We start from the raw sequence: 15,329 nt of genomic DNA, 5'->3' as shown, positions 1-15,329 counted from the left end.
AATGTCACCTGTGTCGCAGTGTTTGTCGGATCCTCGCCACGCCACGCTCACGCTGGTCACATGTCACTCGCCGCCCTGTTCCCTTGTTGTATCCTGGTTTGTCATTAAATTCATTATTTTACGTCCAGCTCCCTCCGCCCACCCTCGTTGTATTTTCTGTTTTGGGCGTATCAGGATCCATGTTTCTCTGTGTATTTATTTCTAGTTTTCTTGTGTGTCTGAGTCTCTGTGTTGTCCTGTCTCCCCGTGATTAGTTCCCAGGTGTGTCTCGTTCCCTGATTACCTCATGTGTATTTAATGTCACCTGTGTCTCCGTGTGTTTAGCCGGATCCTCGTCCACGTCCGTCTCGTTTGGTCACATGTCACTCCTCGTCGTCCTGTTCCCTTGTTGTATCCTGGTTTGTCATTAAATTCATTATTTTACATTCAATCCGGTCCGTCAGCGTTTTTGCCTCACCTCCACCACCGCAAATCATGACAGTATGTTTCAATGACGCGGGAGACGAGAGGCCTGTACTTGAGGTCAACTTTACAACAAGCGTTATGAACTCGGACAAACAAACCACTTCTGATTGGGTGGAGAAGAGAGAGAGAGAGAGAGAGAGTGAGAGAGAGAGAGAGAGAGAGAGAGAGAGAGAGAGAGAGAGAGAGAGAGAGAGAGAGAGAGAGAGAGAGAGAGAGAGAGAGAGAGAGAGAGAGAGAGAGAGAGAGAGAGAGAGAGAGAGAGAGAGAGAGAGAGATATGCAGGGGGCTTGAGTGTTTCTGACGGGAACGTAAAGATGAAGTCCTGAAGCCCCTCCACACACACCGGGGGGATCCATTGAGACAGTTTCGCAGCGTTAGTCATCCTTACAACCAACCGCAGCGCGTGCGTGCGCGAGTGTGTGTGTGCGTGTTTCCGCGTCTGTTGTGCGCCCTCCCCGTACACCTTGCGATCCACAACGGGGGGGAACGGTCGCACGGCGGTGGGCCCGGCGTTTCGCCCGGGTTGTCAGGCTGTTTGCGCAGGACGTGGCGGGCCGACGCCGGCAACAGGGCAGGTGATGTTTGCTCACGTCAGCCGCTCGCGTTTGATGCGGGGCGCAGGGGACGCGGATGGAGGGTACGCGCTACTGTTGCAACGCCTCACCGGATAACTGCTGCTGCTGCTATCTCATCCTGTCCGTCTGCGCCCCCCCGCCTCGTTTTTTATTTTATTTTATTTTTTACTTATTTATTTATTTATTTATTTTTTCTTTTAGCTTGTTTTGGACCAGCGGAACTCTTTAAGAGCGAAAAGACGCGGGATTATAGAATTTATTTTTTTTTGTATTTATTTATTATTTAAATTTTTAGGCGCGTGTGCGTGGAGTGCGCATCATTCCTTGTGATTTCCCCTGTACGCGCAGGAGAGGCAACGCGCCCACCCATGCGATGCTAGCCTATTAGCTGAAGAGAGAGGCAGAGAGAAAGAGAGAGAGCGAGAGAGAGAGAGAGAGCGAAAGAGAGAGAGAGAGAGAAAGAAAGAGAGAGGGAGAGAGGTTTCAAGTCCTGGATCTTATAGAGGAGGCTAATTTACGGGTCTTGTTTTGCCTTTCAGGAAGGGGGAGGGGGGAAACCGGGAGAGATAAGAAGGGGAGGGTGGTCGGTGAAGGAGAATGCAGCAATCACATTTTTAAGCATGCAGAAGCGGGCCGTTTCCGGTTCCTAGGCTCGCCGTATCATCAGCCCCCATCCGACGCCAAGCAGCAGCCGTATGGGGAAAGCAGAGGCAGACCCAGATGGCATGGACACTTCCACGACGTCTGCCGCTCTGCCCCGCCTGCCCTGCCGGAGCCCGTTCGCTGCCGCTGCAGCCGCTGCCGCCGCCGCCGTCTCTCTCCTCCAGCTCGCTCCGCCGCCCAGCAGCACTGCAGCACAGCACAGGCTGACGGCATGAGGCTGGATCCGGTGCATCTCTCCATGCTGGTCATCGGGGTCTCCTTCGCCTGCTACGCCCCGAGTCTCAACTCCCTCCAGGACCAGGCGTACCGATCGGCCGTGGTCATCGAGGGCGAGGTGCGCTCCTCCCCGGAGAACGTCTCCGCCAGCGAGCCCTACAGCGTGAATGTCAGAGTGCTGGATGTGTGGCCCGTCAACAGCGGCGGCCTCGAGAGGGAGCAGCTCGTGACCGTCGGGGACTTCGGCTCCGAGGCGCCCTGCACCACGGTGGAGAAGGACCACAGGTACATCTTTTTCATGGACCCGACCGCCGAGCCCCTAGTGTTCAAGGCGTCCTACGCCCCCGTGGACGCCAGCGAGCCGGAACTGAAGAAGAATGTGGAGAGAGTGCTGTGCGAGGACTGCGGTAAGTTTAAATCCCCCCCACCCCCATACACACACACACCACCACCACCCACCCGCTTCTCCTCAACCTCAACCTCAACCTCAACACACACACACCCCTTTATACCTGCCGTGCACCCACAGGCCGGCGGAGGTGCCACGGTGATGTAAGGCGATCTGTGGATGCCTGGCGTTTGGTCCGCACAAGCGTGTCAGCGGGGAGGAGGATGGGGGGAGACGCCGAACACTCAAAACCTCCACAAACTCCAGATTTATTTACATATTTATTCATTTGTCCGAATCGCGAATGAGAAATAAGCGACGGGAGGCGCCGAGCAAAGTTGTAGATTCCATTTTCGGTTCCGTGTCCGGAGCGCACGCGGAGATGCCGTGTGTCACAGAGTTGGACCAAGTGTGCCAGAATCACGAGACGGACGTCTTAAGCCTCCTTCTGCAACTTTTACACGGCCGCCCCTTTGGTTGGAGCGGCTGCTGTCGGATTTGGTGCTAAAATGGTGCAAATCCTCCAGAGCTCGTAGCGACGGCAGCATGTCGCCGGAGGCAACTTGTCGACAGTGTAAATATGACACAAACGTGCCTTTGTTTATCACCCTTTACATCACAGCAGCTGTTGTACATAATGTCTCATGATTAAATATTTATAAGAAACTCCCAGTATGTACTAGTGTAATAGGAGTTTACGTTAAAACAAGAGATTTTGTGGAGAATAGACTCAATTCTTCTCAAATTTCTCTCGCTCTCTCTCTCTTTTTTTTTTTTTTTTGTACGTATGGGGATCAGCTAATTAGCTCAAATACAAAGGCGTGTTTGTTAAAAGCAAGGTTGGGATGAAAACAGCTGAAAACCACGCAGTTAAACAACAATAATAAGAAGAAAAGCTTTCTATTCTCTATATTTAGCATCCAGAATAAACACGGCTGCTGTCTGGAGGCAGTGATTCCTCCAGAAAAGCTCACTCGGATGTCTAAACAAAGGATTCAGCGAGTGTTTGAAATGACAGTTCCTCCTTCTATTTTTACATCGGCGACCTGCTAAAATTATCAAGCCTTTAATCCGTTTTGACAGTCGCTGTTGTCGTCAGTCTAAATATATTTTCGTAAAGGAGGCAGAAGTTCAGGAGAGGAGCTCTACTCAGCAGATGTTAGCTTCAGCTTTGCCTCTTTTTTTCTTTTCTATTTCTTTTTTTCCGTGTGAGGGAGAGAGAGTCCCTGCAGCTTGACTTTGTGAATAATGCATGTTTTTCACCACAGGAGTAACACACACACACACACACACACACACACACACGCATACACACACACACATGTAGAAGCAGCGACAGTGGACGCAGAGTGAATTAGTGACTTTGTCACCATCCAGGGTGGCAACAAGTGGCATCGTTGCAACTTGGGGTTTTTATTTTACCTTCTATATTAAAGTGCTCTTAGGTTGCTGGATAGTAAATTAAATCATACACATGTAAACAATAAAATCCCAGTTAGAAGTAAAGGTTATGGCTTTTAAGTTTCGCTTTCCTTTTAAAGTTGATCAGAGCTTCTTACTTGTCATCGCTGTATGTACATGTATGTGACATGACGCTTTCAGCCGCACTTTTGGGTTTTCAAAAGTGCGAGTGGATTGGAAAGGGGTTCGGCGGGGGATCATGTCATATAGTAGCTCCAAAACATATAGGAATGCTACCTGAACTGCACAAAGCAGTCATGAGTACTTAAAGGGGCAGTGTTATGTGTTTTCCAGCACAATCAAGTTGCTAAAAAATTGCGGTACATTGCTGCGCAAAGTAAATTTTACTTTGTAATTTAGTCTCTGTCTCTTTAAGAAGCTCCAGCTCTTCCTGAAACGTCCGCTTTCAGGAAGTGATCAAAACATCGCTCCTCTGTTAATCCTTTAACGTCGTTTTACTAGAAGTGACTTGTGTAGTGACTCTAGCAGATGTGCAGTTCCACCCGGTGTTTGCTAATCCCTGCTGGCTAGTCTGAAGGAGCTGAGTGGGAGGAGTCGCAAGGGAGGGCGGCTCTGTGAGGCTCTGAGGAGGAACTTTGTCCACGGAGGTGGCGCCCGGTCCATCCAGGCGTTGCCACGAGAGATGAACAATTTTACATGATACTGCCACTTTGACTACACATGATTAAGGATCAAAATTCAAGTGTGTTTTTCTTAAGCTCCCCAGTTTTGTTTTGTAATTTCTGTCACTTCCTGGAACATTTTTGACTTGTTGGTTGTGACTGGGGCTGCACAGTGGCACAGTTGGTAGAGCTGTTGCCTTGCAGCAAGAAGGTCCTGGGTTCGATTCCCGGCCCGGGATCTTTCTGCATGGAGTTTGCGTGTTCTCCCTGTGCATGCGTGGGTTCTCTCCGGGTTCTCCGGCTTCCTCCCACAGTCCAAAAACATGACTGTCAGGTTAATTGGGCTCTCTAAATTCTCCCTAGGTGTGAGTGTGTGTGTGCATGGTTGTTTGTCTTGTATGTCTTTGTGTTGCCCTGTGACAGACTGGCGAACTTTCCAGGGTGAACCCGCCTCTCGCCCGGAACGCAGCTGGAGATTGGAACCAGCAACCCTCCCGACCCCATTAGGGAAGAAGGGTGTAAGAAAATGGATGGATGGATGGATGGATGGATGGATGGTTGTGACTGGGGAGTTTTTCCATCATAGAACTACTCTGATTGGATGAGAACGATCGGTCTATCGTTCGTTCGTGATGTGGTTCTGTTACATGCTCTGCATACTTTTTGGCCTTCTTGGTGTTCCATACGCAGGAGCCTGTGTCAGACGTAAATTTAGTGAGGTAGAAAAGCTCAACGCCACAAACTATGTTCGTTTACAGAGATGTACGTGCGCATAGCAGCTTCAACAAGTCTTGCAGATTTTTAGCAAAGCTGCATGAAAAGTGAGGTTGTCAAAACTCACCTTTGGGGTTTGACCGCCACGGTTTGAACTGGACCTGCGCTTAACTTTAACCCCCTTGCAGAATTAGTAGGACATTAAGGCTGGGGAAAATATCCAACGGCCACTGTAAGAGAACTGCCATCTTGGGTTCGCCAAAAGTCCATAACAACAATTGAATGTTCACTTGTAGAGGAGAAATGCCAGAGAAAGCCTCTTTCGTCCTACCGTCACAAACAGAAACATGTGGAGTTTGTTGAACTCTGTTGTACTTTAACTGGAACAATGTGCTAATTAGATCTTGGCTCTGACAAAAGTTGAATAGCTTGTTCATATCCTTTCAAACAGTTTGTGCTCGGCCAGTCTGTCCTGGTGTGGCACCAAAGAGGTTGGAAAGTGGACTTTTTAACCAATTTAAATATTTAACCTACACAAAGACGTTTAAGGTCAGGTGAAGTTAGTCCATTTCATTAATCAACATTCTTTTAATCTTTCACTCTTCTGCCACATTTCCACAGTGTCGTCTTATCTGTGTGGATTCAATGGAATTTCCTAAAAAAAAACAAAACATGGATTACGTTACAACCAAGAAATATCGTAGGGGTGGGTGATATAAAATGTTATCACGATATCTTGTGACAATGATAAATATTGTAACTTAAAAAAACAAAACAATTTATTGCTGACTTTTTTAGATAACTGTGTGACTGCCACTGCACAAGCATATTTATTGTTCTCAAAAAACATTAAAAACAGGCTTATTAGGATGCCACTCATTTCAAAAGGTGTGATTTATATCACCGAGATGCATTTATGTACATGATATTTATCTACGCTCTTGTGGAGCCAAAAGTGGAGCGAAATGGCAAGAATAACATTTCCGATCACACTTTCCATTTACCGTCAGTAACTGAAATCTGCCATGACAACGATAAATCAAAATGTCTCATCTTGATAGGACTTTTTTTTGCGATAAATGATACAACAAATGCTCAAACCTACAAAACTGCAAAACAATTTGAGGATCTCTGCGTCCTGATCACATGCAGGGTACAACCACAGTTAAGGGAGTTGGAGGTCCAACACATTTACCAACATGGAAAACTATTCAGGAAGAAATGGAGTTACTGCTACTATTATTAACTATCTTGTCACAATCTCACATTACTTGAGAAAAACATTAATTGCTGTTCTTTTATATCGTCTTAACTATCAGCTCTAATCCTTTCCCTTGTTCTCGTCCTTCTCGGCAGCGTCTCTCTCTCTGTTGCAACATTTTGTTGAAATAAAATCCTCAGTTGCGTCCACAACGTCTATCTGTGCTGTGCTGAAGTCAGAGACGACCTAAACTATTTCCATTGATCTAATTTGTTGCCTCTTCCCCCCCCAAATCTTTTGGGTTTTCATCCTTTCAGTGCCTCCTCCCTCCGTCTCTGCTTAATTTCTTTCCAGAATAATTGTCTCTCCAATAAATTAGCCAGTTTTTAGTACCTCCTTTGTTCCTACGGAGGACTAGTCCTGCCAAGATAGGCACTAAAAATCCAAATAAATAAATGGCTTGATAAAGTAATTAATTCATCTGACAAACACTGCAGATGAAAAATAAATAGCAGAGCTTTCCCAACTCCTCCTCAAGTTGACCAACAGGAGGGAAGGTGACTCTGCATCTGACCGGGGCTCTTTTACCGCCTCCTGCGAAGAGTCAGAGGAAAGAAAGAAAATATGAGGAAAAGAAGAAAAAAAAGTAAATAAATGGACAAAGGAAAAAATTGCAGAGATAATACTGTGTGATTTTTTTTTTTAAAAAGTGACGGTAAAACAAATTAAAACCAGAAAATGAAAAAAATGAGGAAAGAAAGAAATATTTATAAAAAAAAAAAAACAAAAAAAAAAAAACTGGATTGGAAATAATAAAAAATGTGATAATGTTAAATTAATACTTTTGAAAATTATAAGCAAATATTACTTTATCACACACTGTACAATCAATTAAGTTGAGAAAGTTTTATTATTTCATTTTTAATTTACAAACATCATTGGTTCTTGTGGAGGTTTTCGGGAGCACGTTCCCCTTCATCTGACAGAAACATAAATTCATATTTTGACGAGTGGTCCACGTTCCCAAAGCTTTGTCCAACAGTTGTTGATTTGCGAAGCAAGAGATACAATGACGCAACAGAGAGAGGCAGCAGTTTAGAATGAGGAGGTAAAACATTATCCTCACATAAAATGGATAAAAACTAATATTGTCAGCCACATCTTTAAAAAAAAATATATATTTTACACACTAGGTCGGATTCAGAGAAGTTTTCATCCACACGAACTCGCACAAATCTGCCCCTGAGTGCTGTTTTGAACCTTCCTCACCCATAGGGGGCAGTGTAGTGCAAAGCTTTAATCTGCCAGCCAATCAGATGGCTTCAGTTCAAAACAGCCACGACTTCCTGCGTTTAAAGTGTTAGAATAGAAAGTTACTAAAGCATAAAAAAAAGTATGTCGATTGGGAATCTTGTCAAATCAAGTACGTGGATATTTGGGCGCAATATTTGTCGCAGGCCAAGGGTGTAACTTTGTGTTGCAAGTGGGTGGGGATGAGAGGAGCAGCAGGGGGCTCCTCTTACTGGAAGGCCTTTTCTTTTATTGGTGCTAAGAATAAGGCCAAAACTTCCATGTGAATGCCAGACAGTTTTATTGAATAAATTAGGATAACCGTCCTGATCAGGCTTGTCAGATTAATAGTACCTTTTGAAAATGATCTTTTAGCAGTAATTAAACATACTACGAAATACAAATATGTTAAGACATGCGTAATCTAAATAACCTACATAATGTCTTTCATTTCATAATGCCTTGGTGATGGAACTGCTGACAAAGGAACGTTTCACTCATATTCTAATTTATGAGTATTCAAATGTATTTGCTGAATGCTGCTCTGCAGTTGAAAACAGTTTCACAATTCAGTAATGTGTTTTGTGAAGAATTATGACACAGTTGCCTTTTATTGTCTGATTTTATCAAGTGCTAAAAGCATCAACAACATGAGATTCTGTAACAATCAAAATGTTATTAAACATTTCGAGAGCAGAATAAGGAACTTGTGTGTAAATGAATCAAACTTTGTATTTTTCAGTGATGTGATTCTGACTCCACAGCTGGTTGGCTAAACCTTTTTGTCCTGCTGAGGAGATCTGATGTGTCGTTAATATAGCAAATAATAAAGACGGAAAACCTCTTTTGGGTCTGGTTGGAGCAGTTGGTGAACAGAGTTTTTACTGGATTCAGTCAAATGTGGCTTAAAGCTGAGATGCTGATGTTTGGATATGTGAAATATATATTATCTCTGCTAATAAATCTGTAGTTTGGTTTCAGTCAGTTTTAGAAACAAGAGAGAACAAAGTTAATTTCTCTTTATAATGGCCCACAATTTAATTTTACTTAATATTTAAAATGTAACTGTGACAAAGTGGTTCAGTGTATGTTCACCATTTGTCCCTTATTATTATTTTGATACATTTATTTTTGTAATGGGTTATATGCTATCGTAGTGTTGACAATATCAAAACTTTGGGTGCCCTTCTCAGATTCTTGGCTTGATTGTGTCATTTCCCCGACCACCGATAGTCCTGACTCCATGCAAAGCCACAGTAAGTCACGTGATGTCCAATCCTCTAGATCAGTGGTCCCCAACCACCGGGCCGCGGACCGGTACCGGTCCGTGGACCAATTGGTACCGGGCCGCGCAAGAAATAATTAAATATGTCCGTTCTATGCATTGAGTATGGAGGAGCTTTTATTTTGAAAATCGTACACCGGATGCCGAGGTTTGAGTCATGCGCCAGCTCACAACGCGCGCACGAACCCCCCCCCCCCCCCAAACCCCCCGGGGGTTACGAAGGCTTGGCCCGGTCCGCTGTACTAAAAAGGTTGGAGACCACTGCTCTAGATCGCTGAGCGGACTTGCCATACACAGGAATTTCAAAAAGCATTAACTGTCTGTCAATGCGTTGAATACAACGTGCATACATAGACGAAGGCACATAAAGAAAAAAAAGGTGTAGGAAGTATTGGTGGGGACACGTCTACACCAGTCCTTCAGGAAGTTACGCCTATGTCTCAGGCTCTAATCTCCGTTTTCTCACAAATACAGTTATATCAAATCTTCACTGTGGTCAGAGTTTTTCCTAAATGACCATGAAAATGAACGATGAAAGGCCGAAACGCATAAAACTGTATTTTCTTCCCAGACATCCGGCTACGCTAGACTAGCGGTCCGCTAGTGCCTTCGTTTTAGTTCGCATCTTTACGCGTTGCTGTTAACGTATTGATTTTCCCGTATTATAAACATAAGATTTTGCGGGAATCTTTTATGTAATGCGCAACAGCCGCAATCCCGCCACAAATATCAGGCCCTGAAATGTAGCGAAGTCGATCGGCTCTGTCCAAACCTCAACAGAAGTGTTTTTACAGCTACGCGTGAGATGCGGCTCGGCAGTAAACGCTGGCAAACACAGCCGATTCAAAGTCAGCACTAATTTAAAACATCAGCTGTGAGTATTTTGAGTTTGTTCTACCTTCAAGCTAAAAACAAACAAAAAAATAAAAAATAACAATTTGCAGATCTCAGCGTTCTGCTTACTTGCGCTGAACGCCGGGCTGATTTTCTCGGCAGAGTACGGATCGTCACGAAGCTCCGCGCATTCCACTTCTTTTCTTAATAATCTAGCGAAGGCTAAGCTACAGCTAAAACGCTCGCTTCTGAAAGCACAAAACAATCCCTGACATCCCGAGCGCAAGGCAGGTCTCCTCTGATCACGGCTGCTGACGTGCCGTTTCAGATGCATTGGCAGTTTGTTCCTAAAAATAGCTTCATCTGATGCCCAAACATGCTCCTGTCACTGATGCCAAATCTAGCGCTGCGTAAACTCCCTTTCTCTCCCTGTCCCTCTCTCTGTCTCTCTCTCGTCCTGCTGTAGCCGACTGTAGCTAGCGTGTGTGGTTCAGCTTCCGCCTGCCCTCCTGTCAGTCACTCAAAGCGTGGAGCGGAGGAAGGAGACGGGCGGAGGGATCTTTAGCTTTAGAACTACAAATTCATGCGGCAGTAACTTTCACTGATAGCAAGGCCTTTTTTCTGCCCCGTCAAAGCTGAAGACACAGAGGTCAGGGGTGAAACTACTGTTCGTGTGTGTGTGGTTCATGGATTCGTCTCAACACTTGCACAGTATGCACTGTTGGTCCAATTCATTCCGAAATGAGACGGAAACGCGTTCTGATCCGCGCACCCCTGTGGTTTTTTTTAAATGTCTACTCCCCGCAAAAACAGAAACCCTTACCAAGACATTTCGGTCCAGTTTTGTAGTGTAAACATCTCCGCACACTTGGAAATGAGACGAAACTTAGTCAACTGACTTTTCAGCAAGAAATAGGAGCTTGGTTTAAGTCAAGAAGACTTTCTCAATGTTGATGAAAAGGTTCTAGCTATACCTGAAATCCTCTGCCAGTGGAACAAGACATTTTCCCTCTATTATGACTTATAATAGGGGAAAATGTTTTGTTTTTCTGATAAAAATAGATTTTTAAAAATATTTTAAGGACTGGTCTGTGTTTTGATTACCTTACGGTTGGAAGGGTTTGGGTTAGCAAGGGTTAGGTAACAAGCAGTTGTTGAATTCAACAAGTGTTGGTTTGCTAGCTGTCAAAGGGACATTTTTCCCATATTATTACTTATATTAGGTAGACAGTTTTTTAATCAATATTAATAACCTACATAACTATACATATACATATTATTGAACTATTTATTTTGATTTTGTGCTAGCTGATACTTTCTGCTAATAGTGTTAGCTTATGTTATTAGTATTACCTCCTACTAATGGTTTTAGGTCCTGCTTATAGAGCTAGTACCTGCAACTAATGTTGGCTCCTGCTAATGTCGTTAGTTCCCACTAATGGTGCCAGTTTCTGCTAATAGTGTTAGCTTGTCCTAATGATGTTAACTCATGCAACTGGTGTTAGTTCCTGCTAATAGTGTTAGCTTCTACTAATGATGTTAACACTTGCTAATGGTGTTAGCTCCTGCTAGTAGTGTTAGCTTGTCCTAATGATGTTAACTCCTGCTAATGGTGTTAGCTCCTGCTAGTAGTGTTAGCTTGTCCTAATGATGTTAACATCTGCTATTGGTGTTAGCTCCTGCTAGTAGTGGTAGCTATTGCTAGTAGTGTTAGCTCCTGCTAATAGTCTTAGCTTCTACTAATGATGTTAACTCCTGCTAATGGTGTTTCTGCAGTGTTCAAGATTTCATGTTATAGACCAACATTGTTGGTTTTGCAGAATTTTGCGGAGTTTAGATGGGAAGCATCTTTTAAAACCAGTTTCCCAGTTCTGTCAGGTCTCTGGACGAATAAACCCATGAATATGTTTTGACCTGAGCCATTCCAATGTGGATTTAGTGTTGTTGTCCTGCTGGACGTTGTTAAAATACTGTAGACTGTGTCTTCTTTTCCTCTTATTGGAGTCATTAAGTCATTAAGAGTTGGTCTCCCCTTTAATAAAATATGTTAGTTTGTGGTTGTGACGTTACAAAACGCAGGAAAAGATCAAGGAATGTGAACACTTCCCTGAGCCCATATGTATAATCTTTGAGCAAGGTTTAACGTTTATAGCTGTCTTTTATAATCCAACCATTTCTTTTCAATGTTTTTGATCTTTGCTCTTAACTTACAGAACTAATCCCTTCTGCTACTTTTTTCATTCAATGCTTTTTTTTTCCCTCTCTAATTTCTTTTTGAAATCCAGGAAATGAGCCGGCAGCTAAAATAGATATTTCTTTCTCTTCTTCACTCATGAGTGATTCAGTCTCCCTCAAGAAAATATCACTTTTTGTTTTATCTGAGCTTTTTTTTTTTTAAATCATGTCTAGGTGTAGTTCAGGTGCAATTGTTTTACTTTTAGATGATTAATTTAGAGTTGTCTTGTCAGTGCGCACACTAGTTAAGTATCCAGTTTGACAATGATGGAGATTTACTAAACGTAACCTTACAAATAAGGCTAGTCTTGCATAGGTAAAAGTTAAAAAGTGTTGTCTTCTTAGGTGTTTTTGTCTTTGTATCAACAGGAATTTTACTCAGTATTGTTTCAGAAAGGAAACAATACTGAGTAAACTGGTATCAAACATCACAAATATTTGGAGGCGTGGCCAACGCGGACTGCACGGCTTTGTTTACTTCCTCTGCTGCTGTTGCTAAAACCACAGACTACAGTTCTTAAACATCGTTCACAATTTCTCCTTCTGTTCGCTGATTGGTAGAATTCTACCGGAGGAAACCAAGTCGATGTGAGAAAGTCCAGACGGACAACTGGAGGGAGAGGAGAAAGCAATATCCAGGCTAGCTCCATGGCAAACAGAGGCTAAAAGCTGAAGGGGGTAAAACAAAAGCTAGCTCTTCTACAGTTAGCCTGGCTAACTGTAAAGCTTCCTTTCAAACTGTTTTTGATATCTCTGTGCTTCCTCTGACTTTGTATTGAAATCCCCCACTGACAATGGAAATGGGTAACTTTGACTCTTTCTTTCTGAGGACTAGCCACCACACCAGAGAGTGTTGCCATCAGTCAGACCTGATCACAGTTAGCAAGGGGTGTTCATAAACTGGAAAAAGACTGGGGTTTTTGACCAGATTGTTTCTAATCGAGCAGAAAATTGCGAGTCACTGGCTAATTTCTGGTAGCATCTGTAATCGTGGCCCACAGCTCTGCATTTCACTTCAGGCTGAACCTGGGCCTCTATGTGAACAGCATGCTGGTATAAACCTGCATTCAGAGAGACTCGCTAGTTCGATCTATGACTTGATAAGTAAGTGTGTGTATGTGTCTGTACTAGGTTGTCATATCCTTACGGGAACCTATTCCTGTCTACAATGTGGGGTTATGGGGACCATTCCTCCTTGTGGGAACATTTTCTTGGTCCCCATGAGGGAAATCGTTGCTTTTGGGTTAGTGGTTAGGTTTAGGGTAAAGGTTAAGGTAAGGGTTAGGTATGAGATGGTGACGTGGGTTAGGATTATGGGTAAGGGTTAGGCTGCAGAAATTAATTGAAGTCAACGTGAAGTCCCCACAAGTGATGAAAACACGACTGTGTGTGTGTGTGTGTGTCTATGCGTGCATCGCCTCCCCTCACTTGTCTGCCTCGTCCTTTCTGCCTCTTTGTTGTGTTATCTGTGTCTATTTCAGATCCCCTCTGTGTGTCGCTCTCTCTTCTGTTACCCTTTTCTTCTCGTCTTGCTCACTGTCCTAGTCTCAGCAGAGCACACACACACACACACACACACACGCACACACACACACACACACACACACACACACACACACACACACACACACACACACAGCAATGCCAGTTAGCTGTTGCAGTTGCTGCTGTGCTGCAGATGCCCCAGTGTGCTGTCATTAGCAGAGAGATCTGGGGCTGCTATAAATTATGCACACAGAATAACAGAAGGCAGAGGAATTCTCCACTGCTGCCTTGCCTGACTGCATGCATCTCTCTCTGTGTGTGTGTGAGTGTATGTGTGTGTGTACCGCAGGTGGATGTATAGGCCACGTCTCAGCCCAATTATGTTCTCCTGATGTCATAATGATCAACTCCGTTTGTCGAGGAGTGTGTATTAGCGCCTCTTTGTCACACAGCTCCCTCCTGACGCCAGAGTCGTGTAGCTTCATGTCCTTCAGTTATTCAGTGTGTTTCCATGGATGTGTGTGCGTGCGTGTGTGTGTGTGTTGTGTTGTCTGTGAATAATGTATCAGCACTCATCTCTTTCAGCAGTCAGACTTAGTGGCAAACTCCAACAGACACCTCTTATAGGGACATTGCCACATGGCTTAGTTTGTGAATGAGAGAGGTTTTAGTGTAACCCCCACCTACACACACACACACACACACGCAGACGAACTGCACACACCATTTACGTCATCAGTAAAAGTGCTTGTTTCTGACTCGGTGGATTTGTCTGATGCTTTTTCCTCTTTTTTTCTTTTCTTCTCTTCTTTTCTCAGCAGAGTTGATCTCTTCGTAGAATCAAATTCCAAATTAGAAAGCGTTTGCCTCGCAGCTGCACGTAAAGCATTTTAAGGCGACTCGTTTGCAACAGTTTCAGTTCATCTGAGACATCTTACAGTTTTCTTGGAGAGCCTATTTTTAAATTATTTTTTTCCTGATCTTTTGGCATTCTCCTCCGTTCCCATTTCTGTTCTGCCAGACTTTAAGGGGGTTGGCGTTCAGTCAGCGGAGCCGGATATTTGTGAAGCTAGCAAAGTGACATGTTCTGCTGCCACTCCGGCAAGGACTCTATTTCTGTCAAATCCCCGTTGCTTTTGAGCAAGGCAGTCCGCTAATGAGCTCTGTCCCAGCGCAGTTTCCAGACAAACACAATGTGCAGAGTTGTGGAAAGAAGTATTTGCTCCCTCTACAGGCTTCCTGAGCAGCTTTGTTCTCGTTTAAAGTTTCGGACCATCAGACAGATTTTAATATCAGACAAAAGATAACCAGAGTAAAAAACAAACAAAAAACAAATAAAATGCAGTTTGCCAATGAATAAAAGCGATCCACACCAACCCGACGCTATGTGGAAGAAGTCATTTCACCCTAGGGAATAATCTTGTCACAACAATCAATAAATCATCTAATCGCATGAATAAAAATGAGCGCCAATAATTTCCACTTGTTAAAAAGACACTTCAGTTTAAATATCGTCGAAAAATCGGCTGCAAACATTTGGCACCCGGTACCAAGCAGTTAGTTTGCACTACCTGCCACTTTTGCCTGTTTTCCAGGTCTTATTCTTTTTCAATTACAGAAATCTATTTTGAATAATGCTGTTTTGTTTATTTATTTTAGATATTTACTTCAGTTCTTGTATGAAACTTTCTTAAGAAATTGAAGAGTTTTTTTCTCTCTCTCTCTCTCTCTTTAAGAGGTTGCACTGGCATTAACATCCCATTATCAATTTAGGTCACATACAGCTTTTACTTTTAGTTTTTGTTAAGATCATTAACAAAACAAAATAAAACCAGAACTAATTTCAGCGACTCATTCTTCAGTCTGGAGGCATTAATGGAGTCTTGGCCCCTAA

General features: G+C 43.6%; 1 protein-coding gene across 3 annotated transcripts in view; it reads left to right on the top strand.

The window, feature by feature from the left end:
* The first annotated feature begins 689 nt into the window (after positions 1-689).
* The window catches only part of nrg2b (neuregulin 2b), a 68,784-nt gene continuing 54,144 nt past the window's right edge, over positions 690-15,329 (top strand). For all 3 annotated transcript variants that reach the window (XM_044127429.1, XM_044127428.1, XM_044127427.1), the window contains exon 1: positions 690-2,326. In XM_044127429.1, coding sequence (XP_043983364.1) covers positions 1,915-2,326 — 412 coding nt within the window. In that variant the 5' untranslated portion in view covers positions 690-1,914. The remainder of the gene's footprint in view (positions 2,327-15,329) is intronic.

The sequence above is a fragment of the Gambusia affinis genome, linkage group LG09 (assembly GCF_019740435.1).
Source record: "Gambusia affinis linkage group LG09, SWU_Gaff_1.0, whole genome shotgun sequence".
Classification (NCBI taxonomy): domain Eukaryota; kingdom Metazoa; phylum Chordata; class Actinopteri; order Cyprinodontiformes; family Poeciliidae; genus Gambusia; species Gambusia affinis.
The sequence above is the reverse complement of the archived record's forward strand: the minus strand, read 5'-3'. Positions and strand labels throughout refer to the sequence as shown.